The sequence below is a fragment of the Syzygium oleosum genome, unplaced genomic scaffold (genome assembly GCF_021117445.2).
Source record: "Syzygium oleosum isolate NSW1041296 unplaced genomic scaffold, Sole_v2.1 Sole_v2.08, whole genome shotgun sequence".
Lineage (NCBI taxonomy): Eukaryota > Viridiplantae > Streptophyta > Magnoliopsida > Myrtales > Myrtaceae > Syzygium > Syzygium oleosum.
The window spans coordinates 1,474,974-1,501,821 of NW_026607492.1; the positions used below are offsets into that span (position 1 = coordinate 1,474,974).

Genomic DNA, 26,848 nt, shown 5'->3' on the forward strand with positions numbered 1-26,848 from the left:
GCGAAGGTTACTTGTGAGTATGGTCTATAAACCAGCATTGTATCTCTCGGAACAAAATGCCCGTTCCCATGTCATCCATCCACAAACTCACCCAAGAAGAATGGCAAGTCTTCGAAGCTGATAACGCGTGAAGCGAATTGATTGAGCCTTATCATGGCAAAGGGATATTCAAGCTAAGGATATTGAATATCAAAATCGAAAATCATGGGAAATAGAATTACCTTCCACATAAATGCCGCGGGTTGGACAGTTTTCAAATACACAAATCTACCAGCCAAAAAAGGAAAAAAATACACGACTTTTCATATTACAGGAGTCCCCATATATGTTCTGGGACGTCTACAGGATGACTGACAACCGCCAAAAGAATTGACGAGTTCATTGGTAATCGTATGTATGAACAACAGACTAATGGTACTGCTACAAAGATATACAACAAAATCCTCCTCCTAGCAATCGCCGCCTCTTTCACAAACACCCAATTCAGGGAAAAAAGATAAACAATCCATCTCTAATCATGTCATCCCCCCAATGCAAAACCCACTGCATAGTCGGGATAAGACTAATACAAAAAAAAAAAAATAAAACCAAAACCTTCTAGGATGAAGCAAATCAATTAACCTTGGTGCTTCTATCTTTACACAACATGTGCCATTCCTGTAGAACAGCCGCTTGAAGAGCCATATGCTCGACTTCCTCCGCGGTCAACTTTGAGAGGGTTGCAGGTCCCTTAGGTTCTTCCTTCTCCGCATCTTTCTTCTTTTCCTTCTTTTTCTTCCTTTTCTCTTCGTCCTCCACTACTTCCTCGTCTTCTTCCTCATCTTCTTCCTCTTCATCGTCAGATTTTGGAGTCTTGGGAGGAGGCTGGGCTGCCTTTAACAAAGTTATCCTTTCCATTGAGATCCTAAGCTTCTCAACAGCAGCCACTTTCACTTCATCTTCAGGCATATACTCAACACCCCCATCAGTAAGGTCGTCCAACCAGCCCTGAAGATCTGATTCTATGACCTTCGTAATTGAAGCATCAGAAGCTCGGACAACAAACTTGCACATCATAGTAGTTGTCTCATCGCCCAGGTCCACATTTCTGCTCACTTCACTGGCTCCAAAAATCATCATGCCCAAGAAGCCTCCATACCAAGTTTTTGCAGCGAAGCAAAGCTGTGTCAAATATCATATCAGTAACTTAATGTTAGAATACCTAGACAGTGGCTAGGGGTTCAGACAATGCTGAGTGCAGAGACATCACAACTTATATACCAACTTACCCAGAGGTTTAACAAAACTACAACAATCTCAATTCAGCACATATAGAGGCATTACTTTCATCAATTTCGTATTACAATAATTCATGAGTTTCTACATGGTTTTGGTCTCAAATTTACTCCAGAACAATCGAGAATAAATATCAAAGGTGAATGGCATCTCTAAGTGCATGAAGAGAACATAATTGCACATAAATTTTCAAACTACCAACCTAATGGCAATAGTTCCACACAGGCAAAATGGTAAATACCAAGTTTAACATCCTACCTGAAAGCCTGCCACTGTGCGGATGATGTGTGAGCAAACTCTGTGGAAAGGCTTGGAAGACAATGACTTTAGGCCACTCAAGAAAGGAGAAGCCCCATACTGCTGTGCAGCTGTTGCTTTAAATCCGCTTCCCTCGTAGGTATAAGTACCAGTTAACTCTACAATAGCTGGTAAACTAGGCCAGAGACGGAAGAATTCGACGGGTGAAATTTTATGAGGCAATAGAAGCTCTGTCAGCGGAATTTTGTAAGGCTGACACCTTAAAGTTACAGGTTCACCCAGTTCTGGCCTTAGACTTCGCTTCTGCCTGACAATCTGTGGATCCTCTTCAGCATAATCACCATCATAATCACCAGCAGCACCACTTCCATAAAAGGGGTAGTATAAAACTTGAACCCATAGAGCACATCTCTCAAACTGAGAGACACCCACTGTGACACTACAGAGAACTGGATCCTGGGAATAGATCACCAAGATTGAAGTAATAATCAATTTACATGAACCGTCTGAAAGTAATTAATATCCCACTGCCTACGTTATACAGCCAATCTTTTCGTTTTTGGATAATTTATACAGCCAATCTTTTCACATGGAAACTCCTGAAATAGAAAATAGAACTGTTTTTGCAACTGAGGACATCTATACAGACCAGGCTAAAAGACCAAGAAAGAGGACATTTGTTTTTTTAAGCTCTCTTCTATCATACTGACAAGACATTACTCTACCATAATAATTCATGGAAGACTTAATCCAACATAAACATTCTCCTGCTCATGAATTAGCAATTAAAATTTCAAACACATGCACTCAGTAGAAGTTTATATGGACCTAAAATAGGAAACCAGGAACCACAAATGAAGGGATCTAAAATATACAGATTATGAAAAGGGACCTGGGAAACAAGATTTCGCAATTGCCGGACAGCCTGAGGAGACCCATCCATATAGTACAGCGCACCAGATAAGCCAACCCTAATGTCAACCCGGTTCAGTTCAAGTTCAGTTAGATTCAACACCTGAAACAACTTCATCAAATTAGCATGGTATTGTTTCACAACTTGAATTATAGAACAGTAAAAAATCAGGAGCAGTGTGTAACTAATGAAAAGAATTGCATTGATTCCAAGGTCTTTCTATCTCCTAGTAAAATTGAGGCTGATGAACCTCCATGTTACATATCTACCAACACAACTGAACATAGGAATGCTCTCTATCTTAGCAAGCATGAGCAGAAATAAAATAAAGCATTGTAGTAACTTCACTGGCTATCTAAATCAACAGAATATAAAGTTGCAAAATTACACTGCCATGCAATGACATAAAACCCAGCAGAGAATGATATTGATGCCAAAAGCTACATTCAAGTGACTTGGAAGATGAATTCAAGTTTCGGTCCTGCAGTAGGTACCCTCACCCAATATCAGTGCGATCACTATAGTCTCAATTTCAGGTGCTAGGAAGAGCATGATAGACTAATTAACAATGCATCCCTGAGTAATTTATAACCACTATTCCCATCTTTCATTCTTTTGCCTATGTGGGACAAACAACACATTCTTTTCTTGCTTAAAAAAAATGCAATTGAACATTTACAGGAGTTATTATCTCACAGCACATAGTATGGCAAGGACAACTTAGGCACCAAATGCACACCAACTAAAACCAAAATGTACCTTTAAATGTAAAGTGATCTTCCCATCACCCGAGTCTGCCAAATGATATGCTTCCACATAGCAAGGATCACTGCTTCCAGTCAAAGTAATTGCAGTTGGCGGAACCTTAAGTGAGGTAGAGTCAATTCCCTTGGTCAGCAGCAAGGTTAGTTCACTTGGTTGCGGCCTCCAAAGTTCCAAGATAGCCTTATGAACTAATCCTTCTAACTTTCGGTCCTGAGCAGCAGCAGCTTCATAGAACTGAACAGTTAGCTTATGATGGCTAAATGGGTAATCACCTCGGGCTTCACTAACTCCAGCCCACCTGTAAGGGATACATATTTGATCCTAAATATGAACAAAAATAATTTGATAACAAAGCGAAGACAAGATCTGCCAAATTAAGCTAGCATTTTCTGAAAGGAATCGAAGATTGTTGACCTTACCTATTGTCTGGATGGCTAGTGACATACTTAATTCTCTGTAATATCAAGCGGCATTGGTGCTTATTCACAGAATCAGCCAAACTATTGTTTCTGAACTCTTCAAGCTCTTTAATTAGTAGTTGTCCTGCCCTGGCATTACGAGATCCCAACCTTTGAGCAGACAAAAGAACTGCCTGAACATCTTGAAGTCTATTTGATGCTTCTGCAGATGCATCCATGTTGAACATGAACAAGACCTTGTGGATGTTTGATATGATTATGTTAAGCGGATCATCAGGATCATCAGCTAAAAGTGGATCCAGACCTTCCAAATCTATGTGTTCAGCAATGGCCCAAATAAGACGAGCACATATTCTGGGGGTATTCACCTGTAGCATAGATGGATATGTGAGATTTTACTTTTGACATATCTCTGGAAAGAGAGTGAAAACAGGCAAGATAAAAAAGGCACTAAAATTCAATTCTGCAGCTTCATATTGAGGAATTACCGGACCGTAAGTATGCATTAGCCCCCAGGCAGTTGACTACTGATTAGACAACAGCCCAATCTTCACATAAAATGAAGAAATTCATGCAAGTGAAAGACAAGAATTTCAAGTCCAGCCAATGAAAGATAAGAGCACATGGCCAAAATAATCTCTCCATTGAGCACAACGCTTCAGCTAAAGGATGTTAGCAAGCATCCAGTACTTAACATGCTTTGTTTCAAGAGTGTAGTCAAGAATGCTGAAACAAAATTTCTTTCTTTAGATAGGAACAATGCCGAAACTAGAATATAATCCTGTGTCAAGAATGCCAACCAATCTAAGACAAAAAGCTGACATTCTAACATGGATCCAGTGAACAACCTGAAAGTAATGACGACGTTGTCAAGGTAAAGACTCTGCGTAAACATAGAAAGTGGGGATGGCACACGTGGTTGTGCCTTGTCAAAGGGATTCCAGACCTTTGTTCCAAAAAAGAAAACTTGCTGGCCCATAGAAAGTTAACGTTATGTAAGCCTCTCCACATTGCCAAACTTACAGTTTCATTGTGCAAGCCTGGGTCTCATTACCATAGTTTCCCATAGTGTTGCATATCGACAGCCGCTTTTGGTAGCCTTTTCTAAAATTTGTGTTTTCTGCCTTTATAACATATTCTAGATTCATAGAAGCCTCTAAGACAGCAGTAAAGTGACTTGTCCTAGGAAAGGTAAAAGCCAGGAGGCCATGTATACCTCCAATATCTATTTATGCCTCATGAATAATTTTGACTTCTGAGCATCAAGTTCCACACCAGGCATATGCACAAAACACAAGCACCCATAGCCTAGCATTTGGCAACCTAGTTTTTTTATGCACTTAGTCAGTGGCAAAAAATAAAGTAGAAGCCATATCGAAATTTCAAAGTTAAAAACCCCCCTACGAAGTGAAAACTAAATCATCAGCGGGCAAGCTATTTTAAGAAATAAGTCATGATCTTCAGCCTGAAAAACATCCTGACAAGAAATTACAATCCAATAACCATGTTTAATTTCAAAGTCAAAGAAATACATTTCCAAAACAGGGAACATTACAATTCATGTTTAAACTATCTATTGCACGATCTTTAGCACGCCTTTGGTCTCGTTAGAGTTTCATACATACCTCATGCAAGTCCTTCACTAGCCCACGCTGCAATTTCTGCAGTCTGGTCTCATTTAGAATTTGGTCTTGAGAAGCCCCGTCTTTGACTCTTTTAACACCACCCCTCGTATCATATATATAACAAAGTCTAACAAGCAACTTCAAATAGCAGTCGATTGCATAGGTCCGACCATCACAGTCCCACTTGACGCAAGGCCTACAGACTTCCACCACCTCCAAAGCAGGCTCCGTCCAATTGAGTGCACCATAACCAGTACCATATGCCAACGCTCCAATGACCCTGCTCTCCATGCCGGAGTTCTTTTGTTCAGGCAAAGGTAATGACAACTGAAAGCAACTTTCAACCAGTGATGCTACTAGTTCCTCCCTAAATAAGCTTTTACTAGTAACACTATTGAGATCATCTTTTATTCTTGCATCTTCAAAAAGGGAAGCGATATCAGTTCCAGGTAGAGGTTTTTGGCCCCTTCGAACACTTTCCTTGGCAAAAAGGTCGACACAAAGAGAAGTTCGACAGATGCACGCCATGGCATGCATGCGGTCTGATTCTGCCCTCAAGTTTCTTACCATAAGAAGCAGCCTCTTGAAAAGAGAAACCTTCAATCATTGAATACACAAATATTAGTTTTTTTTCCATTTGAGGAATTCTATCTCGCACGTCCTAATGCACAAATTCCAGATATTCATTGTTAGACTACATGTAAATTCAATGACATGGAAGATCCTATAGAGATCCTAGAAAGGCAATAAAGTAGACTCCAATTGACCAATGCAGGCGATGGTAGATTAACAAGAGATAATATTTCCACAAATAATCATAAATACATTAAGACCGTTTGACAGAATTGGTTGGTAAATTCTTATTTGGTGTAGCTAACGACACACTAGTTAAATGCCAATTAACAGTTTTTCAAATTATTTTGCAAATTAGTTCCGTATATTTACCACAGTAAACCCAGCATTATCCTAGTTTCATACTCGTCTTGATTTAGAAACAGAAAAAAAACAATACCAATAGCCAGCTCTCACAACGCCTAGAAGTATGCTTGACAGTATTTTATGCTAAGTACAGCAGAATGAAAAGAAACTGCATAACTTAATAGTCTTTATTGCATCGCAAATGATCATCAGTGAAATCAAACAGTATGATAAACAAAAGGCAGATCGGTTCAGGCACAAATTTTCTACAGAAAGATGAATGTACTTTAGAGTAAATGAAGCAAATCAGACACATACCTGCATATGAAGGTCAAGAAGGTGCAGATTCGTAACGACCGCCCTAACAATACTTTCTCTGGCAGAAGAAAACTCTTGTCTATCCCAGAGAGTCAAGATCGCAATAATTGATTGTGAAGCCCATTCTGGCTTCCCACCAGGTACATCAGCCAGATACAACATGTTAATACCCACCTCGAAAATCAATGCCGGATCCAAGGAAGAAGCCAGAAAGGGCGCCAGGTGCGAAACAACATCCGAAACACCCACCAATATCTCCGCATTATTCAAGTCAATCACACTTGCATTTGCATTACTCTTCGAAAGCTTCCTCACAATCTCAATTGAACCGGACGCCACCGCCTTGACAGCATACACTATGGGGAAGACTGTAGCCCTGAAGCTCTCGACGGGCAAAACTAGCGATCTCGCCATCAAAGCATTGCGCTTCTTCCACACAAAATCCACCATGGAAGACACCCAATTCGACCGAATTGCCAGCGAGTTCTCACTATCAACTAACTTATCACCCGCCAATCGACTCATCCTCTTATTATCAAACTCGTGAAAAAGCCTCCCGACGGATTCAAACGCTACTTTAGAAACGGTATCGGCCCGGTCGAGCATGTTCTGCCCGATCCGCGCCCACCAATTGGAAACCCTGTCGAGCAAACTCACGTTATTCTCGCACAGAGTAACCAAATCATCGCGCGCCAAGATACAACCCAGCGTCTCGGTGATGGAGAAGCGAAGATTGTCGCTGAGAGAGTCGAAGCAGCTGTTGATCTCCTTGTGGGAGTTGGTGATGAGCCTGGAGAGGTGGTGGGAGGGGATGGCGGCGAGTATGGAGAGAGCGGCGGCGGTGACGTCCGGGTCGGGGAAGTCAAGGTCGGTGCGGATGCCGGTGCAGACGGTCTCCCAGAGGTCGGCGGTGAGGCGGGTGGAGCGGATGAGGTCGAAGGCGAGCTTCTTGCACACGGCGGAGGCGGGGGAGGCGACGATCTCCTCGACGGCGGACTTGGCGATGACGGAGATGTCGCGGCCGGCGGCGGACTGCTGGAGCGCCTGGAGGAGGGCGCCGGACTGGCGGAGGGCGTCGTTGGAGCGGAGGTCGGCCTGGATCTGGGCGAAGAGGATGTCCATCGTCGCCGCGGAGGAGGCTGATTGGCGTTCGATTCAGCACCGCATCCACTGCGAACGAGCGGGCGCAGAGATCGTAGCTACGCCGCGAGATCGAGGACTGCGAACATGAGGGGAGGTTGATGGCGATCGGAGCCGGTGAAAATGGGAAGGGAGTTTTTTCCACTTCGGATCGTCAGCAGCGAGCAGAGAGAGTCGTCGGACTTTTCTTTCGTGGGCTTTTTGTTTTTTAATTGACATTTCTGGTGTTGGGCCTGGGCTTTACAATGGAGGGGAGTGGCGGTACAGTTGAAGGCCCATTTTCGGCCCATATATAGGCGACCAAACCCGACCCGGTGATCAGGTCTCCATCTACCCTTGCAAAATGTTATCGCAATTTCCTTTTTACAAAGCGCCCTCACAACTTTTAACCTCTTTTCCCGGTCAAAAAACTAATTTCTTTGTCACATTTTAAAAAAATCGCGAATTCCCATTGCGAATCCAACCATTAATTTGCTTTGGAAAGCTGCATTTGGTAGTTTGAATTGTATAGCAAAATATCATATCCGGCGGTTGATGATGTCTTTTAGACTGAACAAACCAGGAATTCAACAAGTTTTTGCCCACTAATTTATAAAAACACTCCAAAATTTCAATATTATGATAGTATGACACCAAAAATTATTTGCTCTGATGAATGAAAAATAAAATAAGGAAACTTTGCGTGAATCAAATTCATGACCATAATAATTCCGCTCAGTTAAGTCTAGGGGTGTCAATGGGTCGGGTTGGGTTGGGCTTTCTTAATACCCGACCTGACCCGAAACCTACAGGGTCATGCTTGACCTGCCCAGACCCACCCCAAACCCTATTCACCGTACACCACAAGTAAAATAAGGAAACTTTGCGTGAATCAAATTCATGACCATAATAATTCCGCTCGTTAAGTCTAGGGGTGTCAATGGGCCGGGTTGGGTTGGGCTTTCTTAATACCCGACCCGAGATCAAACCAAGGTCATGCTTGACTGCCCGCACCCACCCCAAACCCTATTCACCGTACACCACAAGGGTCGGGCCGGGCCGGGTCTGGCCGGCTGGGTCGGGCCGTGGGGTTTTTTTTTTGTGCAGATAGATTGAAAGGTTTGAGGTGTAATTCCACATGTCAATCATTGTATTTTGAAAGGTTTGAGGTGTTTCGCATTAACAAAAGTCAAATTATGAGAGTTTCAAGATAATGAAATTCCGATCAATTAAATAAAAAGCTTCAGAAAGACCAAGCATATGTCATTCTAGAACCATACTAAAAGCATGTGCTTCAGGCCATCACTTCCTTATAAAAGAACATCAAATGGAATACAACTCGATGATATTTTCCGTCTCTATTTATGGTTCAGTCCCAAGCCACGGTAATATAATTGCAATACAACTCGATGATATTTCTGGCCTCTAAAAGCAAAGGATCTCGGAGATAACCTCTAAGGCTCCGTTCGTTTGACGGAAAATATTCTCCTTTTGGAAAATATTTTCCCGGAAGTCATTTTCCTGAAAAATATTTTCCTGGAACACAATTTTCTGGTGTTCGACTAAAATTTGAAAAAGTTTCAGAAAATATTTTTTGGTAGTTGGCGACGGCCGATCCTGGCGCGGCCCGGCGGCGGCGACGGTAGTTGGCGCGCGAACGGCTGGGCGGCGATCGCAGTAATCGCGACGGTTCTTGGCCGGTGGTGGCGGCGACGGCGGCGATCAACAACCGGCAGCGCTTGGCGGGCGCTGCGGCGGCGATCGGCGGTGGATCGACGGCCGGGCCGCTTAACCATCGACGACCGACGGTGGATCGGCGATCGACGACGATCGGTGGGCGGCGCATCGGCGGCGGTGGATCGGCGATTAACGGCCGGGCGGCCGACGACCGACGGTGGACCAGCGCGACTCAACGACCGGCGGCGGCGATCGGCAGACCGGCGGCGGCCGACGATCGACGGTGACCGGCGACCGACGACCGGTGGTGGCGATCGGCGACGGCGACCGGCGGTCGTCAATCGGCGGCAGCGACCGGCGACCGGCGGCCGACGGCGGCGACCGGCGATCAACTTCCTCTCCCACGGAAAACATTTTCTTCCGCAATTTGCTTCACGAAATGATTTCCGTGAAAGTTATTTCCGGAAAATCCAGAAAATATTTTCCTGGAAAACATTTTCCGCCAAACGAACGGAGCCTAAATTTCTGATCATTTGCAGCCCAAAATCATCATCTGGATGGATCTGTCAAATCACCGGTAAAATGGTACAGTGAAAAATTCTTACTGTTAATAAGACAAAAAAAAGTTTCCCAAATCAATAAATTGATGAAACTTAGACACTAAAAACAACAATAAACTAACAAAGGCAAAAATGAGGGAAGAAAGGTAGCAAACCTGCTCATATAAGAAGAAAACTGCTGTTGAAAATGTTTTTGAAGTCCAACCAACAATAGCCGGGCTTGAATCTAGATCCAAGTATATCAAGACACATTCTGCAATTATAAAGGTCGGCAAGCTGACAACAACATCAGATTCAAATACTCAAAAACTCCCTGAATAAGCATGCAACTTAACATAAGCCATAGGCAAGAAGTAGGGGTCTGCAGAGAATAGCAGAACATCATATACATCTGAGAAACACAATCATCAGACAGTGCACATGTGAAAAAATGAAAAAGAGCCTCTGATAGTAATATCACATAAATCAATTTTAGTGAAGCACAAAGGGAATGCAAATGACCAGTGTCATCAACTAGAAAGAAGCAGACTATTGTGGTCAAGACCTCACATGCATACCTTGGATCAATATTAGCCAATGATATAATGTCGTCCAACTTTGGTATGTCACGCAAGTCAACTGGAAGGAGCTTGTAATGTTCACTAATCACTTCTCCCTTTTCTACACAAGTTAAAGCAAGCTTAAGATCATTAAAACAACCAAAAAGAACAAAATAATCAACACATAATAAAATTTTAGACAAATTCATGCATCTGAACATAAGAGGCACACTGATACAATGGATAGTAAGGACGATATGCTAGAACCATGAAAGTAGATTTTGCATGCCTCATATTGATAGGTATATAACGACTCCTAGCAAGAACTTAGAAGCCACATAAATTAGCATTTGATTAGAGCAACAGATCCTATGCCCAAAGTGACGGTGCCGTTTCTCGACACCAAGGCAATCAAATGTTCAAGTCCAATGCCATCATTAACAACCATACACGCCGCTTCTCCGCCAGATTTGCAAAGTCAAAATCATTTTAACTTCACTACAAATACGCCTTATGAGTAACAAAATCCCAAAGGGAATGCAGCCACCATGCTAATGGTGATAAGTTGTTATGCTGTTGCTAACATCTAAGTGAGGTTGATACTAGCATTCCATGTTGAAAACAGCAGACCATCTGTTAGACCAAATAGTTTGTAATAAATCACCTAAGCAATTTGATCAAATAAGGGCCAAAGGGTGTCACCAGCTAATCAACATCGTTTTAATCAAATAAGGGCCATTAAATTCGCAGAAACTGATGAGCACAACAGATGCAATTCAAAATCCATGCTCAAATGATACAATTTACACGGAAAAGAAACTAGGAACCATGCGAAAAATTCACCATTTTTTTGGGGCTCACCTGCAATGTGAACAACCTGTCCTCAAACTGAACTTCCTTCGTCAAGAAATCAGCTTCGATAGTCGCCTTATATTGATTGCTGAACTTGCGACTCACATGCCTATACAGCACAATCAGTGGTCCCCCCAACGTCAAAAACACCAATCAATCAATCAATCAATATCGCATCGAGCTGCGTACATGTATACAATTTCAGATTTTGAATCACGGGGTTAAGAGAACAAACATCAAAAGGGTGTATAGCCAATTAACCTAAAAAGTCATAAACATCAAAAGGAAACGTCTAATTCAACGGACTGATCGTCCGATTCCGCTACGTGACCACTGAAGCTCGACCGCTCCAGAGCCTCCTCGGCTTCAGGGACATTCAAAAAGGAATAGCGCCCACTGACCTGCTCCATAACAATTTAACGAAAGAGGCCCTGAGCTATTTGCCAAGAAATATTCCTCCAACACCCATTCTATTGATTTCCTTTTTGTCATATCCAAAAACACTGCTCCACAAACTCCAGCTCAAAAAAACATGCATGGCCGCCGCTAAAAGCAAACACAAGACGGGCCAAGGACACTATCAAAGCATTTGACCTGTTTGAAAAAAGTCCATGAAGAAGCCACAATCACAGAATCGAATAAATGAAAAGATCCCGACATCTCATGCGACCAGCAGAACTCTCAGAATCACACTCGAATTTTTCGAAGCAAGCCGTATCCATCAACCGGGTCTCAATGAATTCTATCGCTATAGAACCAAAATCGGCGAGGAAAAGCGATGCCTTATATTCCAGGAATGGTGGGAGCTCGTGAGCGCAAGCGATCGCGGAGCGAAAGGGAGTAGATCGAGGACGCTAGGCAAGCGGAGCGAAAAGGACAACAACAGCCTCGACGGAATCAAGGACTCGAAACGCGAACCCTAACAGGGGCGTTGCAGAGAGAGAGAGAGAGAGAGAGAGAGAGAGAGAGAGAGAGAGCGACCTCGAGCGATGGCGACGGCGACGGGCGAAGGATGCAGAGAGATGATCGACGGGGGTAGAGACGAGATCAGACGAGGCGGAGAGCGTCCGACGGCGATGGCGATTGGCGACTGAGAGTTTGAGAGAGGGAGATGGGCCGGCCTAGAGTATTAATGGGTCGGCCCGACCCTACCCCAACCCTAATGAAATTTTAAATTTTAGGATCATATTCGAATAAGATTAAGGCCCGACCCTAAAATATCCCAAATTTTAGGGTCGGGCTGGGTCGGTGCGGGTTTCATTGACACCTCTAGTTAAGTCCGGTTCAATTCTTTTATTTCCCAAAAGGGCATTCAAATAATTTAAATTTCAAGAAGGGACAAGAAAAAGATTTCAGTTTCTTCCCTCCAATCAAAAACAATCTGCTGCTGTCCTTCGAACGCCAATTTCCCTTTCAATCCTTCCAATCTGATCTGCATCTCTCTCTCTCTCTCTCTCTCTCATCTCCCCCGGCAACCCTCGTCTCTGAATTTTCCCAGCAGCAAAAGAACCCAGCAACAAGAAAAGATCTTTCTTGACCCCGAGCAACGACGACCAAGAACCCAGTTCTCCTCTCCATCTCCCGCGCCTTCTCCACTCCACCCCCACCCACCAAAACCCTAACAATGGACGCCACCCACCTGAACAACAGTCCCGTCTCGCTCCCGCTCCGCTCCCTCTCCCGGCCCCTCCCCGCCGCCTTCCTCAAGAACCGGACCCTCCGGCCGTCCCGCCGCCGGAGCCTGTGCTTGGTGTCCAGCTCCGAGACCCTGGTGGGGGGATCGCTCAGGGAGGATGGGCGTCGGCGCGGAGGCGAGGCGGCCGCCGTCGTGGTTAGCAAGAAGGAGGGGGAGCTCGGCGGCGACCTGAAGACTTGGATGCACCGGAACGGGCTCCCCCCGTGCAAGGTCGTGCTCAAGGAGAGGGCGTCGCACAATGAGAGGCATCAGCCCATACACTACGTCGCCGCCAGCGAAGATCTGCAGGTGCGATTTTCGGGGGTCGATGATTGTCTTGAATCTTTGATGTTTGATTTCCGGTTGCTGAAATTGGTGAAGCTTTTTGAGCTGAAATGGTTTCCGTTGACCAGGCGGGTGACGTCGCATTCTCTGTTCCGAATTCGCTGGTTGTGACGCTGGAGAGAGTGCTGGGTAACGAGACTATTGGTAAGGTGCATTTTTCTTCGTAACCTTCTTTACTGGTTTTCCTGCGGGGTAGTTTGTGTGGCATAGCGTAGAATTTTACTTTTGGTCTTAGGACTTGTTTCTATGACCCGTAATTGTCAAGAAGGTGCATACTTTCTTTGGCAAACCCATCGTGATTATACAAGGAATGACTGCACGAGGGGTGATTTTAAAATTACAACAGAGTATACATTTGATAATCATTGACTGAAGCTGTTGCATTTCCCGAATTTGTTACAATGTGGTTACATGCCACTTATGTGCTCGATCCCCAGACCACGAGTGGATGTCCTTGAAATTTTGCTACAGGGAGGTGCAAGTATTAGAAAGAGATTTTGCTTTTTGGGCCTTTTTTTTGTATATTTATCTTGCACCCTTTTCTCCTCGATAAAGCGGTGATGCCTGCAACTGATTTAAATTCGATAGTGTTCTCTGGAGCCTCAAGTATAACAGGTTTTAGCCTGCACATAATTCGCTTGAATCTCGTGGGCCTCTGTGCAGCGGAACTACTAGCCACGAACAAATTGTCAGAGTTGGCATGCTTGGCCTTGTATCTAATGTATGAGAAGAAGCAAGGGAAGAAGTCTTTCTGGTACCCTTACATAAGGGAGCTTGATCGTCAGCGAGGAAGGGGCCAGATGGCAGTGGAGTCTCCGCTTTTATGGGCAGAATCTGAACTTGATTACTTAACAGGCAGTCCAACAAAGGTACTATAACACTATGTTTTTGTCATTGCTCCGCAATAAATGCTTCGACAACTACATCAAAGTTTAGTTATATGTTTTATGTTTCAAAAGTCTGAAACTCTACATTCTATGTCGGAGCATTAGGCCGAAGTTCTTGAGAGGGCTGAAGGGATCAGAAGAGAATACCATGAGCTCGACACTGTTTGGTTTATGGCTGGTTCTTTGTTTCAGGTAATAATTTTTTCCCTTATACTTTTTCTCTGTCAATTCCTATCACCAATAGTTTTCTTTACTGTACTTTTGCCAGTAATTATGCTAGCTCAGTGAGACTACTTATATTGATTTTGCAGCAATACCCTTTCGATATTCCGACTGAGGCCTTTCCATTTGAGATTTTCAAGCAAGCCTTTGTGGCAATTCAATCTTGCGTGGTGCATTTGCAGGTGCTGCTCTCCATACCTTTTGCACGGGCAATTAAGCACCGTTGCCTCTCACTAGATAATTTACATTTTGTTTTTGTTTAATCAGATGACTCGTGTTTGATTTCAGAAAGTCAGTCTTGCACGAAGATTTGCTTTAGTTCCTCTTGGTCCACCATTGCTAGCATATAGAAGCAATTGCAAGGCAATGTTGACAGCCGTTGATGGTGCTGTTGAACTGGTGGTTGATCGTGCATATAAGGCTGGAGAACCAATAGCTGTTTGGTATGAATTCTTCTCTTGCTGAAGTTGGCTTTTCAGTTTAAAATCGAGGTCTTCCTTCTTTTCTTGGCGATCCTGAGGGCATCCTTGTTCTGCACTTCAATGCAATCTTAATAGTTTTTATATTTGGTCTTAGGTGTGGACCGCAGCCTAACTCAAGATTGCTTTTGAATTACGGTTTTGTTGATGAAGATAACTCTTACGATCGGCTTGGGGTTGAGGTAAAAGTGGCTGCTCTTTTCCGTGCCATTTCATCACATGCTTGTCAAACATTCTAATATGCTTTCCTCCTTCATGTCTCTTTAGGCTTCTTTGAATACTGAGGATCCTCAATATCAGGATAAAAGAATGGTTGCTCAACGGAACGGAAAGCTTTCCAAACAAGTTTTTTATGTACGAAACTTTTTGTGGCAAATTAGTAGCTTGGATTTGCCTCTCATGAGTATTGTAATGCTTTGTTGTGCAGGTGTACGCCGGAAAGGAAAGGGAAGCTGTGTTCGATATGCTTCCTTATTTGCGATTGGGCTATGTTTCAGATCCTTCGGATATGCAGTCAGTCATTTCATCCCAAGGTCCAATCTGTCCGGTAAGTTTCATCCTTTGAAATCAATTTTAGTTTTGAAGTGCGCTCATGTTGTGGTTAATTCATATATCATTTATCTAGCATTTAGCCTAGATAGTCTGAATAATAGATTAAACTCTGGTGGATTACATGTTAGTTTTCGGCTACTTTTTCGGTTTTTCTGATTCTTGATGCGTCTCCTAGAGTGACCTGATGTGCAGTTCACTGATACTACTCCATGTAATACTGTTTGTACATCCAGAGAGAAGAGGGTTCACTGATAGTGTTTTGCTTTAGAGGCTTCATCAGTCTTCTCATGTCATTTTGGTAAGAAGTAATTTGTGAAATGTCAAATGTTTTCTTCAGGTGAGTCCTTGCACAGAGAGGGCTGTCTTGGATCAACTAGTTGAATATTTTGAGTCACGGATTGCTGGCTATCCTACAACCTTGAGCGAAGACGAGTCTTTGGTAATTTGACTCCGCTGTACTCCATTCTAAGATGCCAATTGTAAGCTGTTCGCTCAGGTTTCTTTTCTTTTCCTCTTTCATCATTAGTTGGCAGATCCCACTTTAAACCCAAAGAAGCGAGTTGCCGCACAACTTGTGCGGTTGGAAAAGAAAATTCTACATTCCTGCTTGCAGGCGGCAGTTGATCTGATAAATCAGTTACCTGATGACACTGTATCTCCCTGTCCTGCTCCTTATGCTCCTCACTTGAAGTGAAAGGCAACTCTCTCTGCCCTTGCTCTTTGTTCTTGTGATTTAACCGGCTTCTCCAATTATTCTGCTCATTTATTTTGGTTCATTTTTCTGCAGAAATCAGAATTGTGTGTATGATTTAGAAATTTGTGACAGTTTTGCATCAGATGCTTGGGGAGTTCAAGTGGGAGATTACAGTCAGGTCAGTCACAATCTACAGTTGTTTCATTCAACTCTCATCTTTCGAATTTGATTGCATCCGCAACTGGAAAACTGAAAATTGCTTAAAGCGTTGGCTGCAGAGAAACAAGTTAATTTGCAGTGGAGTCTCTCTCTCTCTCTCTCTCTCTCTCTCTCTCTCTCTCTCTCTCTCTCTCTCTCTCTCTCTTGAGTATGCTCTTTGCTTGGTAGTGAGCATACATGATTGCGATGTAGTCATTGTATTATACGTCTGTGTGGTGTTCGGTATCCCATGCCTGGACAAGGTTAACACTGTTTTCCTCAATGTGCTCAACTTTAAATGACAAAAAGATGATCCGTTTTTAGTTGGAGTTGGGAACCAATTCGAGTCATCATTCTGAATTTGAAATTGAGATGCTGATGCCGGATTACTCGCTTTCATCCAATGATCCCAACTATACTTCTTCAACTGCTCTTCACATTTTGTGCAGGTACAGTGGGAAAGATGGGCATGGCCTTATAAAAAATGAGTTGATGTGGAACCCCACGTCAACGGGGTTGATCCAGGCCTTAAGAGTGTACACTGTGTTTTAGGTTCAAGGAAGACATGAACTGGTTCCACGATGAAGATACTCTCGGTAGGCCTCCCTTAGTCCTTACTATTGCTAAGATGCTAACTAGGCCCCTGTCCCCGCCCCTTTCCTCATAGTAGGTCTTTTGTGTGACTTTCATGTGAAGTGTTCATTTTTTTATGAGGCAATAAGATGTTATTTTGCAGGCACCAATTGCTTTGTAAGTACTACTGCTGGATATTTCCTTCCTGCCTTTTGTAAATGTAAATGTAAACATAGACGACTGATGGCAAATTTAAACTTGCTTTAGATTCCACAATTTTCAAGTACCTCATTTGCTATTTTCAACTCGGGGAGTTATGAGAAAAAGGGCTTACATCATTTCTACCCACGGAAGTGTTCCATAGGGAGGGCTAAAAGGAAATATTAATTGGGATACGATAGAAGATCACCTGATTCTTTTGAGAATTAAGAGTTTATTTTGGAGTGTGGTCCGAGTCTTTCGGGTGACCGCCTTTGGAAGATCCAGCATGAAATATGTTGAAGGATATGCATATGGCAATTGTAAGCAAATCGCCCCAGGAGCTTGACACCCCCGAGCCTATTAATTATACAAGAGCAAGATGAATAAAATCACATCAGTAACTCATACACTCAGGCTATTTTTAATCGCCTGCATGATGACGATGATGGGATTTCTTTTATCCAGTAATCTATAATCGATCAAATGTTGCACTGGATATCAACATACCCACAGATGACTTGAATTTAAAAGGTACTGAAAGTTAAAATATAAACTGTCCCAAACGTGACCGGTTGAATCAACCAGTAAACTCCCATAGCCACTCGCTTTCGGCTCAGGATGGTCACCATTGCGAGCCCGTAGCACTCAGGCCACCCCCACGAGATGATTGAGACAGAGAGAGAGATCATCGTCGCTGGCGCCGCCATCATGGGGCTGTCTCCTGCGGCCTCGAGCTTCAACTTTCTCCTTTTCTTTTTCATTTTCCATATCCTTTCCAGGGAGGATTAAATTATTCCACTTCTCATGGACTAGTCCTGATTGATCAGATCCATGACAGGACACCGAACATTGGGATAGGATAATTTAGTCCTCTCCGACTCTCGTATAGTATAGCCTTGGGCATCCGAGTCATTCATTCTCCTTTAACACTTCAAAGGGTCGAGAGATAAGGGAACTTAAAATAAAGCACAATGGAAGAACCTCAATCTAGCAACTAGTTACGTTCGCTTTGTAAATGCTCTCCTCTATTCAATTCAAGTCGATCTGCCACTTTTGCACAAAGATGTAAAAACTGCAGTTAAATAATTATATACCTCGCTCAAGCAGAAAGATCGAGGGAAGAATACTCGGACTATTTACCTGGCCCAGAGAAAATGTGTGTGAAAAAGAAGAAAAAAAATCTAAGCTAAGACAATGCTTCAAAGGGTCGACTTCCTGCAACTCGCATCAGAGTCGCAATTTGGTCCTCCACATGTCTCCAATGACCATCTTAGGTTGCGGATTATCTGGCCCTCGATCCCGCTGCCCTGATGTAAAGTACAACCAGCCGTCCCAAAAGCCTGCGATTGTGGTTTTGACGCGGTAAGGAAGCTTCCCGATCACTGTCCATTTCTGCCACAAAACATCACGGCCCACAAATGTATCACCACACAAGTGCAAAAGTAATAGAACATTAAGTACTCCATTAGAATAGACATCAAATGGCGAATGTTTTTCTGCTTTTCGTCGAACTTTGGATAGGAAAAGGTTTTCCACCTGCCTGCATCATCAATCTTTCATATTCAATGAGAGAGAAGAAATCGTACCAATGTGTCCAAATCAAACCGGAACACCTCCCCTACTAGTATCATCCTCTTGTTTATTGGATGCTTCTCAGTGGTACCTCCCGTGATGATAATGGAATTGTTCACAACCACCCAAGAAAATTCTATGTGGGAGTTGGGTTTTGGCATAGGAGGCAGTACTTTCCACTTCATTCCAGCATCGAGCATATAGACATCGCCGTAGACTACCTGAAATAAAAAAGATCCCAGTTTGAAGAATCGACTCGAATGGAACATCATATGACACAAGCTAGCAATTTTTGATAAGCTAATAGAAGCAATGACCAGATGATGATTAGCACGACCTGCAAAGATTGAATCTAAACATGTTTCTATTTAATTATGGTAGCAAGTCTACATACCTCATGCCTGCGTGAGCATTTGAAAATGGGTGACCCAGGCTTGGCCATAAAATCACCCTCTTGACCACCAATAACATATAGTTTATCATCCACCACGACACAAGCCCTGCAAAAACCAAATAACTGATCGATTAATCACCGCAAAATAGAGAAGATAAAGCCCCTGTTGTTAAGTATAGCTCACATTATTAGACCAAAATGAGTAATCTCGGGACGTAAACAGCAATAACAAGACAGACTGCTCCCAAACCTGTGTGGTCCTCCGCGAGGAATGGGCACTTCAGTTCGCCACTCCTTCTCCAAGACTTTGCCATCCTTTACTGCTATACTCCAGTGCTCCAACGCAGGCGTATGGCGATTCTCTTTGCCTCCACCCATCACGTGAAGTCTACCTCTCCATAATTGCGTAGCGGGAGCATACCTGAAGGACGTGAAAAATTATCTACTATCACTAAAGATCGAGTCAAGATATGGTGGCTAAACAGATTGGCAGTCATGTTTCATGCCTAATCAGTGAACTTATATACCTTGGGGCCGGCAATGGGGGCATTCTATCCCATTTCTTCGTCTTTGTGTCCAGGATAAAAGTATGAGCCACCGGCCCTCTGCATTGTGGACCGTATTGGCCTGTGACAATATAGACGTATCTTCCATCAGTTACCATTCCTAAATGTGAATTCGCCATATCTTTCGGCGTGTCGAACCTCCCTCCCCATGTATTGCTAGTAAAGTTGAACACATCCACATGAGAATGCACCTGGAAAATGCAAACGCGAAAGTAGGGGTATCCAGTCAGCCAGCTGCACAGATATTAAAAACTCTAAAACGGTAGCTGCATTTAGGAGCTAGAGATCTAATAGCAGCATATGTCTGTGGCCAAAAGATAAAAAAAGACATAGGTCTCAAGAATCACTGAACTTGTATCAAAACTCAGAGAATGAAATACTTTGCGGAGAAAAAGTCAAGGAAATAGGTTATTACATAGTCAAGAGTGCGGTATCCTGAGAAAACGTACAACAGATTATTGATCTGGATCGCAGCGCCGTCCAGACGAGGCACCGGTGCCGGTGGCATCTCTTCCCATTTCATGTCTGGAGCGGGTAAATCGGCAAAAGTAGCCGATAAAAATCTATCCGGTCCCCGATCACGCTTCTCTTTAGCATCCGGTCCCTGATCGCGCTTCTCTTTAGCATCTGATCCCAGACCACGATCTTCTTTACCACGTACCTCCTGCGACTGGAAGGTTGCCCAGACAATCACAATTCACAAACTTCGCTCCACAACACGTCACGACTATTCGACTAAGGCAACGAATGACCAGGAAAGGTGAAATAACATAGCCGGGTCCGATCAAGATTCTGATTTTTCTGTTCAATTCGGAATGCGGGGCGCGTAAATGTTCGTTCTTGATTATGCAAACCAAGAAAGTTCAAACCATCAAAGTTCATGGCAATGAAGCTAACATTGTTTGGCATTCTGATCTCCCTATACTCGGTTCTCTAAGTAACATGCGAATGCCCCATTCCACTCGAACTAATTATCTCATATCTCAGCTCATGTATTTCAAAAGATTAACGCAAAACGCTGCATCAGAGCGGGAGTGCTATCAAACTGGTCGATGGTTATCCTACAGATAACCCGAAAGCCGAGGCACCGAACACGCGTTTCGCACGAACCCACCAGCAACGTGCGCCCGGGGCACGGAAGCGCAGAGGGTACCTGATCACCGGGTTCCTTGCGAGATGCGAGGTCGGGGAAGACGACGATTCCGGATTTCTCGAGAGCCCAGTTGGAAGCGAGCGACAGGGAGGAGGCGGAGGAAGAAGGAGGAGAAGAAGAGGAGGAGGAGGACGCCCACATGAAATCCACGAACAGGGCGGCTCCGAGGAGGCCCATGCATATCGACAGCACGGTCCAGCGCGCCGGCGAGGCGGCGTGCTTGTGGGTGATCCTCGCCATTGTTGAACCTGAGCCGGTGAATCACGATCAACGGAAGCAACCCCATCTTTATAGCGAATCAGGAGAAATTTAGAAAGAGAGTGCGAGAGAGAGGGACGCGTTTGAAGGAGGTGAGAACATAGGTTCGAGAGTCGCCTTTTCTCTTGAGGCAGGAAAGAGTTGGGCGCCACTGGTTTGCGTCTCCTATTTTCGTTTTTTTTCTTTCTTTTCTTTTCGTGGATTATGCGCGGAATAGAAATTCCATGAGTGATATTATAGACAAATGACATTACTACTAGTTAGAAAGTGCGCGCGGCAAAAAATTTGAGTCCGCACCCAGCATATTCAAAGTTTAAGTCCCGTGAATTATGGATCAATCGTTTTACACCTTGCCAATTTTTTGATATGGAATTTTCCCAAACACAGCTTGTGTGTGTATTTGAATAACATCTTCACCGTTTTCGAAGGATTTTCAAATTAATGAAGGAAAAAGCCGGAGTTGAAAACTTGCCGTGCTGCTGAGTTTTCTTTGCTTTTTTTTTTTTCATTTTTTCTTTTTACGTTGTGGGGGTGGGACATCATGGGCACGTGGGTGGCGGTGGAAATGGTAGGGCGGCGTTTTTCTTTTTTACTTTAAAAAAATCCGTAAAACCGAAAGAGAAATTCTTGAGTTTTTGGATTTTTTGCAAAGAGGAATTTCCCATGGAGCCCGGACAGGCTTTACTGACGAGCTGCTGCAGGCCCACAAAATGTGAAGCCCACGGGCCATAAAAAAAGCCCAGACCATAGAGAGGAAAGGCGGCCCAGAGAAACAGCCACGACCCAATCCAATCGGGCGGAAGGGTTGGGTTCGTTTCGTTCCCCATTTTCTCTCTCTCTCTCTCTCTCTCTCTCTATCTCGTATTAACTCCTGATTACGCTGTTCTTTCTTCCGCTCGGCTGGTTCCTCTTCGGTCCTCATCCCTGCTCCGGATCTCTCCCGAGGCCGCATCGCCCTTCCTTTGACCTTCCGCTCTCGGGTGAGTGCTCCGCCCCGCAGTACTTTTCTCCGCGCTTCCTCTTCGATCCGAGTCGTCTCGCGCTTCGATTCGTGGCCCAACCGCTGTTATTTTTTTGCATCCTCTAGGCTCTACCCTATGATGCGATTTTTTGAGCTGCTTGAGGTAGCTTGATGGAATAGGATTGCTGGGTCTGGCTTTAATTTGGGAAAAATGAGATTCTTTTTTTCTGTTGTCGATCGACCTCGGGCGATACAGATTAATGTCTAGTTGTTGTAGACTTACCACTTGATGCAGTTTTTTGTGCTGCTTGAGGTAGCTTGATGGAACGGGATTACTGGGTCTGGTTTTAATTTGGGAAAGATGAGATTTTTTGTGTTGTTGTCCATCGACCTCGGGCGATACAGATTCATGTCTAGTTGTTGTAGCTGTTTAGCTCGACCGCGAGTGGTGTGGATAGATTTGCAGTGTTATTAGTTGAGTGTGTTCGCTCCTTTTTACGGGTTCGTTTTAGTTTGTGAATTGAAATCGATGTCGAATTCGGATTTCGTGGGCGCTCGGCTCGATTGTCGCATTGGTCGCAAAGATAAATGCTATGTGTCTCTGGAAAGCTCGACGGTCTTTTGAGAAGCAGATTCCTACAACTAACTATGTAGTATCTTCTATCGAGTGAATGGTTTGTTCAACCTTCCCGAGGAATGTTCCTCTATGCGATTGGGGAGCGGTTTTATAAATTTCTCACTTTGTGTTTGTAGGTTTTCCGCAGCAAGGAAGAAAGTTAGTTTTCGTAGCTCGATGCGTTATCGTTTAGCTAATAATTGAAAGAGACTGAGTAAGAGTGTTGTCTGCTCTCGGATTAGCGCATGTTCTCCCAGTCCCGTTCTTGATAATAGTGTCCCTGGGGATTATGCAGTTGTCACATTAACTCTGTCTATGCCGTTCAAAGGGTGTTGCTAACCCGAGGCAATCGAGACAGAAAATGCTGCTTGCAAAGCTGATGCAATGATGCGAACCTGTTATTGCCTATAGAGATTTAAGAATGAGCCGGATACTGTCCCTGAAATTCAATAGATGACTTGGTCTCACTGTTTTTCAAGAATGAGCCACTTTTTTGCTTTTTTAAAGACTTATCCAACCTAATGGACCTAGGACATTGCTTGTAGAATGTTGATAAGTTCTATCTCTTTCTACTAGCATTTGATGCAAGGTTATGAGGATGTCGATGTTTAATCTTTTTCTGTAGATACTGAATCAATCAGTATGGCTATCTTAATCCGACACATGCAATTTTAATTTGTTTGGAATTATGGAAATGGCTCTATTGCTGAGCAATGGAGTTCATAAATTTTCCCCTTTTCCCCAATTGCATTCTTTTATCTTATGGTGGCCTTTTGCTTTCTCCTATTTGATTTTAGGTCACTAACAGAAAGGTTTTCTTACGTGAAATGGCTGGAGGAGGGGCAATCCACCAGCTTCTACGGAGGAAACTTCAACCTCAGCCTCAGGTGGGGGGATGATGTATATAGTTTTGGAACCGCTTCACAGACATCTATTTATGGCATTTTTACTTTGGATCTCCAGAGATGCATTCGTATCAATCTTTTATGCACCCACATGAGATTTTGGTGTGCTCATACCAGTGAATTTTATCTATTGTGCTACTAATGACTTTTAAGTTGAAAAGAACAATAAGCCTGTCAAAGAGACAGTCCGAATCAGTCATCTAGTTCGCTGGATTTTGATAGTATGAAGTATCTCCATTCTGCATGAGCAAAGTGGCATCGCGTCTCATGTTACACCTGCCTTTCTCCATCGTGAATCTTTGATTCCTTGGCAGATAATCCTTTTGTTCTCTTTCTTATGTTGTATAATCTCCTGTTTGTAATATATTTGATGTAATGTAATTCTTTGTTTCACTTTACCAGATCGTGGACAATGTTAATCTGAAGTTGCAAATAGCTCTTCACCTTTTTCCTTGTTTTTCCTGTGGTTAGCTTACGAAAATTGTTTGTCCGTTAGCAGGCCTCTGCCTTGTTGTCGTCTGTCTTCTCAAAGAGAGGTCATGATGGTTCTAGCTCCGCATATACAAACTATTTCAGGAGTTTCGCACTCGTTGGAGCTGGAGTTTCCGGATTCCTGAGCTTTGGAACAGTTGCATCTGCTGATGAGGCTGAACATGGATTAGAGTGCCCTAATTATCCTTGGCCTCACAAGGGCATTCTTAGTTCATATGACCATGCTTCGTGAGTTTTTCATGATCTCCTTTTAACTTCTTTATCATCATTAATCTTGTCGCTTGGCTCACGAAGTGTGCTTTTGTAATTTTGGGCAAGTCACGAATTTTTTTCAATCTTATCTACACCTACATGTAAATCCTGAGCACGAACTTTTCTTCTACCTTCCTGATTCTTTTTATTTTTTGGGGAGGGGGTTGGGTGCTGATGTCAGGGAACTTGGGTCCTTATCAAATTCAGTCCCCTATCTTTTTAATTTAAAGTAATTTGCTGTCTGATTTGAATAGAAATTACTCATCTTAAATGCTGCGCATGGGCAGGATTCGTCGTGGTCACCAGGTGTACCAGCAAGTGTGTGCATCCTGCCACTCTATGTCTCTAATATCATACCGTGATCTGGTAGGGGTCGCTTACACAGAAGAGGAGGTAAAGGCCATGGCTGCTGAAATTGAGGTGGAAGATGGACCTAATGATGAGGGCGAGATGTTCACTCGTCCTGGTAAACTAAGTGACCGTTTCCCTCAACCATATGCGAATGAATCTGCAGCTAGATTTGCCAATGGGGGGGCTTATCCTCCTGACTTAAGTCTAATAACTAAAGTAAGTTTGCTTTCTATTGCTAACTCTACAGGAGTCACATGATGATGATAGTTTCACTAATATTGTCAATATTATTCTGTTTCAGGCTCGGCACAACGGTCAGAACTATGTGTTTGCTCTCCTAACTGGTTACCGTGATCCTCCAGCTGGTGTTGCGGTACGTATTTCTGTGATTATTTGTCACGATGACCCATTTTTTTCATGAATTATGTGAATGAATCTTTGTTTGGTGGGTAAAGCCGTAGCATTTGTGGTTGCCGAAGCATTAACATACACTCAAACAGTCATTCTTTTGTTTTGTTGTGAAGTCATGGTAAGACTTGCCGAGCTTTTCCTATTTTCATCATTCCTTTGAAAAGCAATAGCTAAAACCGAATTAGAGTGTACACCTCTTTTGATTAATACTAGTTTTCACAGAATAGTTCATTCAAGTTTAATGGAGGTGAATACTGAGTGGAATGGCTTTATAACATTTTATGTGGATTTCTCATGATCATATCCTGCATTATCACATTTTAAGTTGCTAGGTCTTTCTTTTTTTGGCAAAAAGGTGCCAATGCACTGGATGTTTTGCTAATGTTTTGCTCTGTGTTGGTAGAGAATTACTAAATCACCTCTCCACTTCAATTTCCTTATTTTGCTGCCTTAAATCAACTCAGAGTTCCTTCTTTGCGATGGGTAATTTAGTGCAGAGATTATCCCTTTTGGAAGTTTCTTGTTGTACTATTTCCTTATGGAGGTCACGTGTTATTGACATTGGTTGATAGCGTTTAACCTGACGCATTTTTTTTAATGACTGAAGATAAGAGACGGGTTACACTACAATCCCTATTTCCCTGGTGGAGCAATTGCTATGCCTAAAATGCTCATCGATGGAGCTGTTGAGTATGAAGATGGAACACCTGCAACTGAAGCACAGGTTCACATCTATTAGAATTAAATGCCTCAAAGTTTCTGAACAAGCTCGTCCTGGTTTATTCTAATTCGTTATCTTCTGCTGCTAATTGTCTCCATGTCATGGTGTTAGATGGGCAAAGATGTCGTCACATTTTTATCTTGGGCTGCTGAACCAGAAATGGAAGAAAGGAAGCTGGTACCTTTTTACTTGGTTTATATCTGTTAGAAGGAACAAAATGGAAATAATTGCATCGCTGATAATTTTTTGCTTCCTTGAATACAGATGGGATTTAAGTGGATCTTCGTACTTTCGCTGGCTTTGCTGCAAGCTGCTTATTACAGGCGGTTGAGATGGTCGGTGCTAAAGTCGCGGAAATTGGTTCTCGACGTTGTCAACTAGCTTCCGTTGGAGTACTGGAAATAATCTCTTGTCAGATGATTTTTTTGTTATCTGCCCCCGAAATTTGATTCGATCGACTACTTGGCGGTGTAGTTACTTTAAGGAATCTCTCTCTTCCCTATTTGAGATGGAAATAAGGCCTTCGATATACATGATGCAAGATGCTATATTTTTTTTTTTGGCAGATTTGTGTTTTGGATGTTAAATGTTTCTAATGCTATGTTTCTTCAGTTGGAAATATCACCTGAAGAATCCTTTTCCTTTCTGGATGAAGTAAAATACTGGACAGCAGGTTTCTGTAACATGATGCATGTCGTTTGTTCCTTCACTCTATAGTTACGACATTGACCTACCTTGTTACTAATGGAGATTACAAAGATTTCGCATCACAGGACACGAGAGATCTAAATTGAGACTGTAATATCCGCAGAACTCTCATGTCCCCACAACTGCAGATGCACCTGATTAGCATCTTAAAGAGTTTCGTCTCTCTCGGTCCCGAATCCATGACCCGGATAGGACAGCACCAGATGTGGCCATGCTCGTTTCAGCTTATCCTTGACCTTTCGCATCGAGCAATCTGTATCGACATCAACACGAGTCACGTACATGAAATCGAAAGATAATGGAGAATCTTGATGGACTTTCCTCACGTCCCATTGCACAACCCGAACGTATCATCATCTGTCGCCGACACAACAAGCGTACTAAAAAGCCCTCTCCTCCACCAACTCCGAATATCGGGTCGCCG

General features: G+C 43.3%; 4 protein-coding genes and 1 long non-coding RNA gene across 12 annotated transcripts; 2 read left to right on the forward strand and 3 right to left on the reverse strand.

The window, feature by feature from the left end:
• Window positions 1-202: 202 nt before the first annotated feature.
• Window positions 203-7,783, reverse strand: LOC115672921 (protein TPLATE). The gene is made up of 7 exons (XM_030594923.2): window positions 6,492-7,783; window positions 5,256-5,852; window positions 3,631-3,998; window positions 3,206-3,509; window positions 2,426-2,548; window positions 1,534-1,989; window positions 203-1,161 (listed from the first exon to the last, which is right to left on the reverse strand). The coding sequence occupies exons 1-7, from the start codon at window positions 7,611-7,613 to the stop codon at window positions 613-615; spliced, it is 3,519 nt and encodes a 1,172-aa protein (XP_030450783.1). The 5' UTR covers window positions 7,614-7,783; the 3' UTR covers window positions 203-612.
• A 2,021-nt stretch (window positions 7,784-9,804) lies between these two features.
• On the reverse strand, window positions 9,805-12,297 carry LOC115663987 (uncharacterized). Of its 4 annotated transcripts, none has more exons than XR_008817107.1 (5): window positions 12,220-12,297; window positions 11,248-11,639; window positions 10,405-10,507; window positions 10,003-10,123; window positions 9,805-9,850 (listed from the first exon to the last, which is right to left on the reverse strand). It is a non-coding gene; the product is annotated as an uncharacterized LOC115663987 (long non-coding RNA). The 4 variants fall into 4 exon arrangements; XR_008817109.1 differs by lacking the exon at window positions 12,220-12,297 and having other exon boundaries at window positions 9,812-9,850; window positions 11,248-11,347; window positions 11,500-11,742; XR_008817108.1 differs by having other exon boundaries at window positions 9,813-9,850; window positions 11,248-11,347.
• A 365-nt stretch (window positions 12,298-12,662) lies between these two features.
• LOC115672855 (ribulose-1,5 bisphosphate carboxylase/oxygenase large subunit N-methyltransferase, chloroplastic) lies at window positions 12,663-17,168 on the forward strand. 3 transcript variants are annotated; one of them, XM_056313889.1, is made up of 14 exons: window positions 12,663-13,222; window positions 13,327-13,402; window positions 13,922-14,127; window positions 14,251-14,337; window positions 14,457-14,549; window positions 14,656-14,810; window positions 14,944-15,028; window positions 15,114-15,200; window positions 15,274-15,393; window positions 15,736-15,837; window positions 15,925-16,095; window positions 16,186-16,270; window positions 16,740-16,886; window positions 17,013-17,168. In XM_056313889.1, the coding sequence occupies exons 1-11, from the start codon at window positions 12,863-12,865 to the stop codon at window positions 16,090-16,092; spliced, it is 1,539 nt and encodes a 512-aa protein (XP_056169864.1). In that variant the 5' UTR covers window positions 12,663-12,862; the 3' UTR covers window positions 16,093-16,095; window positions 16,186-16,270; window positions 16,740-16,886; window positions 17,013-17,168. The 3 variants fall into 3 exon arrangements, with proteins under 3 accessions (XP_056169864.1, XP_056169862.1, XP_030450681.2); XM_056313887.1 differs by having other exon boundaries at window positions 17,027-17,168; XM_030594821.2 differs by having other exon boundaries at window positions 16,740-17,168.
• Window positions 17,169-18,067: 899 nt separating this feature from the next.
• On the reverse strand, window positions 18,068-21,031 carry LOC115672535 (kelch repeat-containing protein At3g27220-like). The gene is made up of 7 exons (XM_030594340.2): window positions 20,750-21,031; window positions 20,012-20,266; window positions 19,558-19,787; window positions 19,281-19,451; window positions 19,031-19,136; window positions 18,651-18,857; window positions 18,068-18,456 (listed from the first exon to the last, which is right to left on the reverse strand). The coding sequence occupies exons 1-7, from the start codon at window positions 20,987-20,989 to the stop codon at window positions 18,292-18,294; spliced, it is 1,374 nt and encodes a 457-aa protein (XP_030450200.2). The 5' UTR covers window positions 20,990-21,031; the 3' UTR covers window positions 18,068-18,291.
• Window positions 21,032-21,837: 806 nt separating this feature from the next.
• On the forward strand, window positions 21,838-26,399 carry LOC115672826 (cytochrome c1-2, heme protein, mitochondrial). Of its 3 annotated transcripts, none has more exons than XM_030594782.2 (8): window positions 21,838-21,987; window positions 23,382-23,471; window positions 23,989-24,209; window positions 24,521-24,800; window positions 24,886-24,957; window positions 25,603-25,719; window positions 25,828-25,893; window positions 25,981-26,399. In XM_030594782.2, the coding sequence occupies exons 2-8, from the start codon at window positions 23,412-23,414 to the stop codon at window positions 26,095-26,097; spliced, it is 933 nt and encodes a 310-aa protein (XP_030450642.1). In that variant the 5' UTR covers window positions 21,838-21,987; window positions 23,382-23,411; the 3' UTR covers window positions 26,098-26,399. The 3 variants fall into 3 exon arrangements, with proteins under 3 accessions (XP_030450642.1, XP_056170010.1, XP_056170011.1); XM_056314035.1 differs by lacking the exon at window positions 21,838-21,987 and adding an exon at window positions 22,275-22,307; XM_056314036.1 differs by lacking the exons at window positions 21,838-21,987; window positions 23,382-23,471 and adding an exon at window positions 23,635-23,780.
• The last annotated feature ends 449 nt before the right edge of the window (window positions 26,400-26,848 follow it).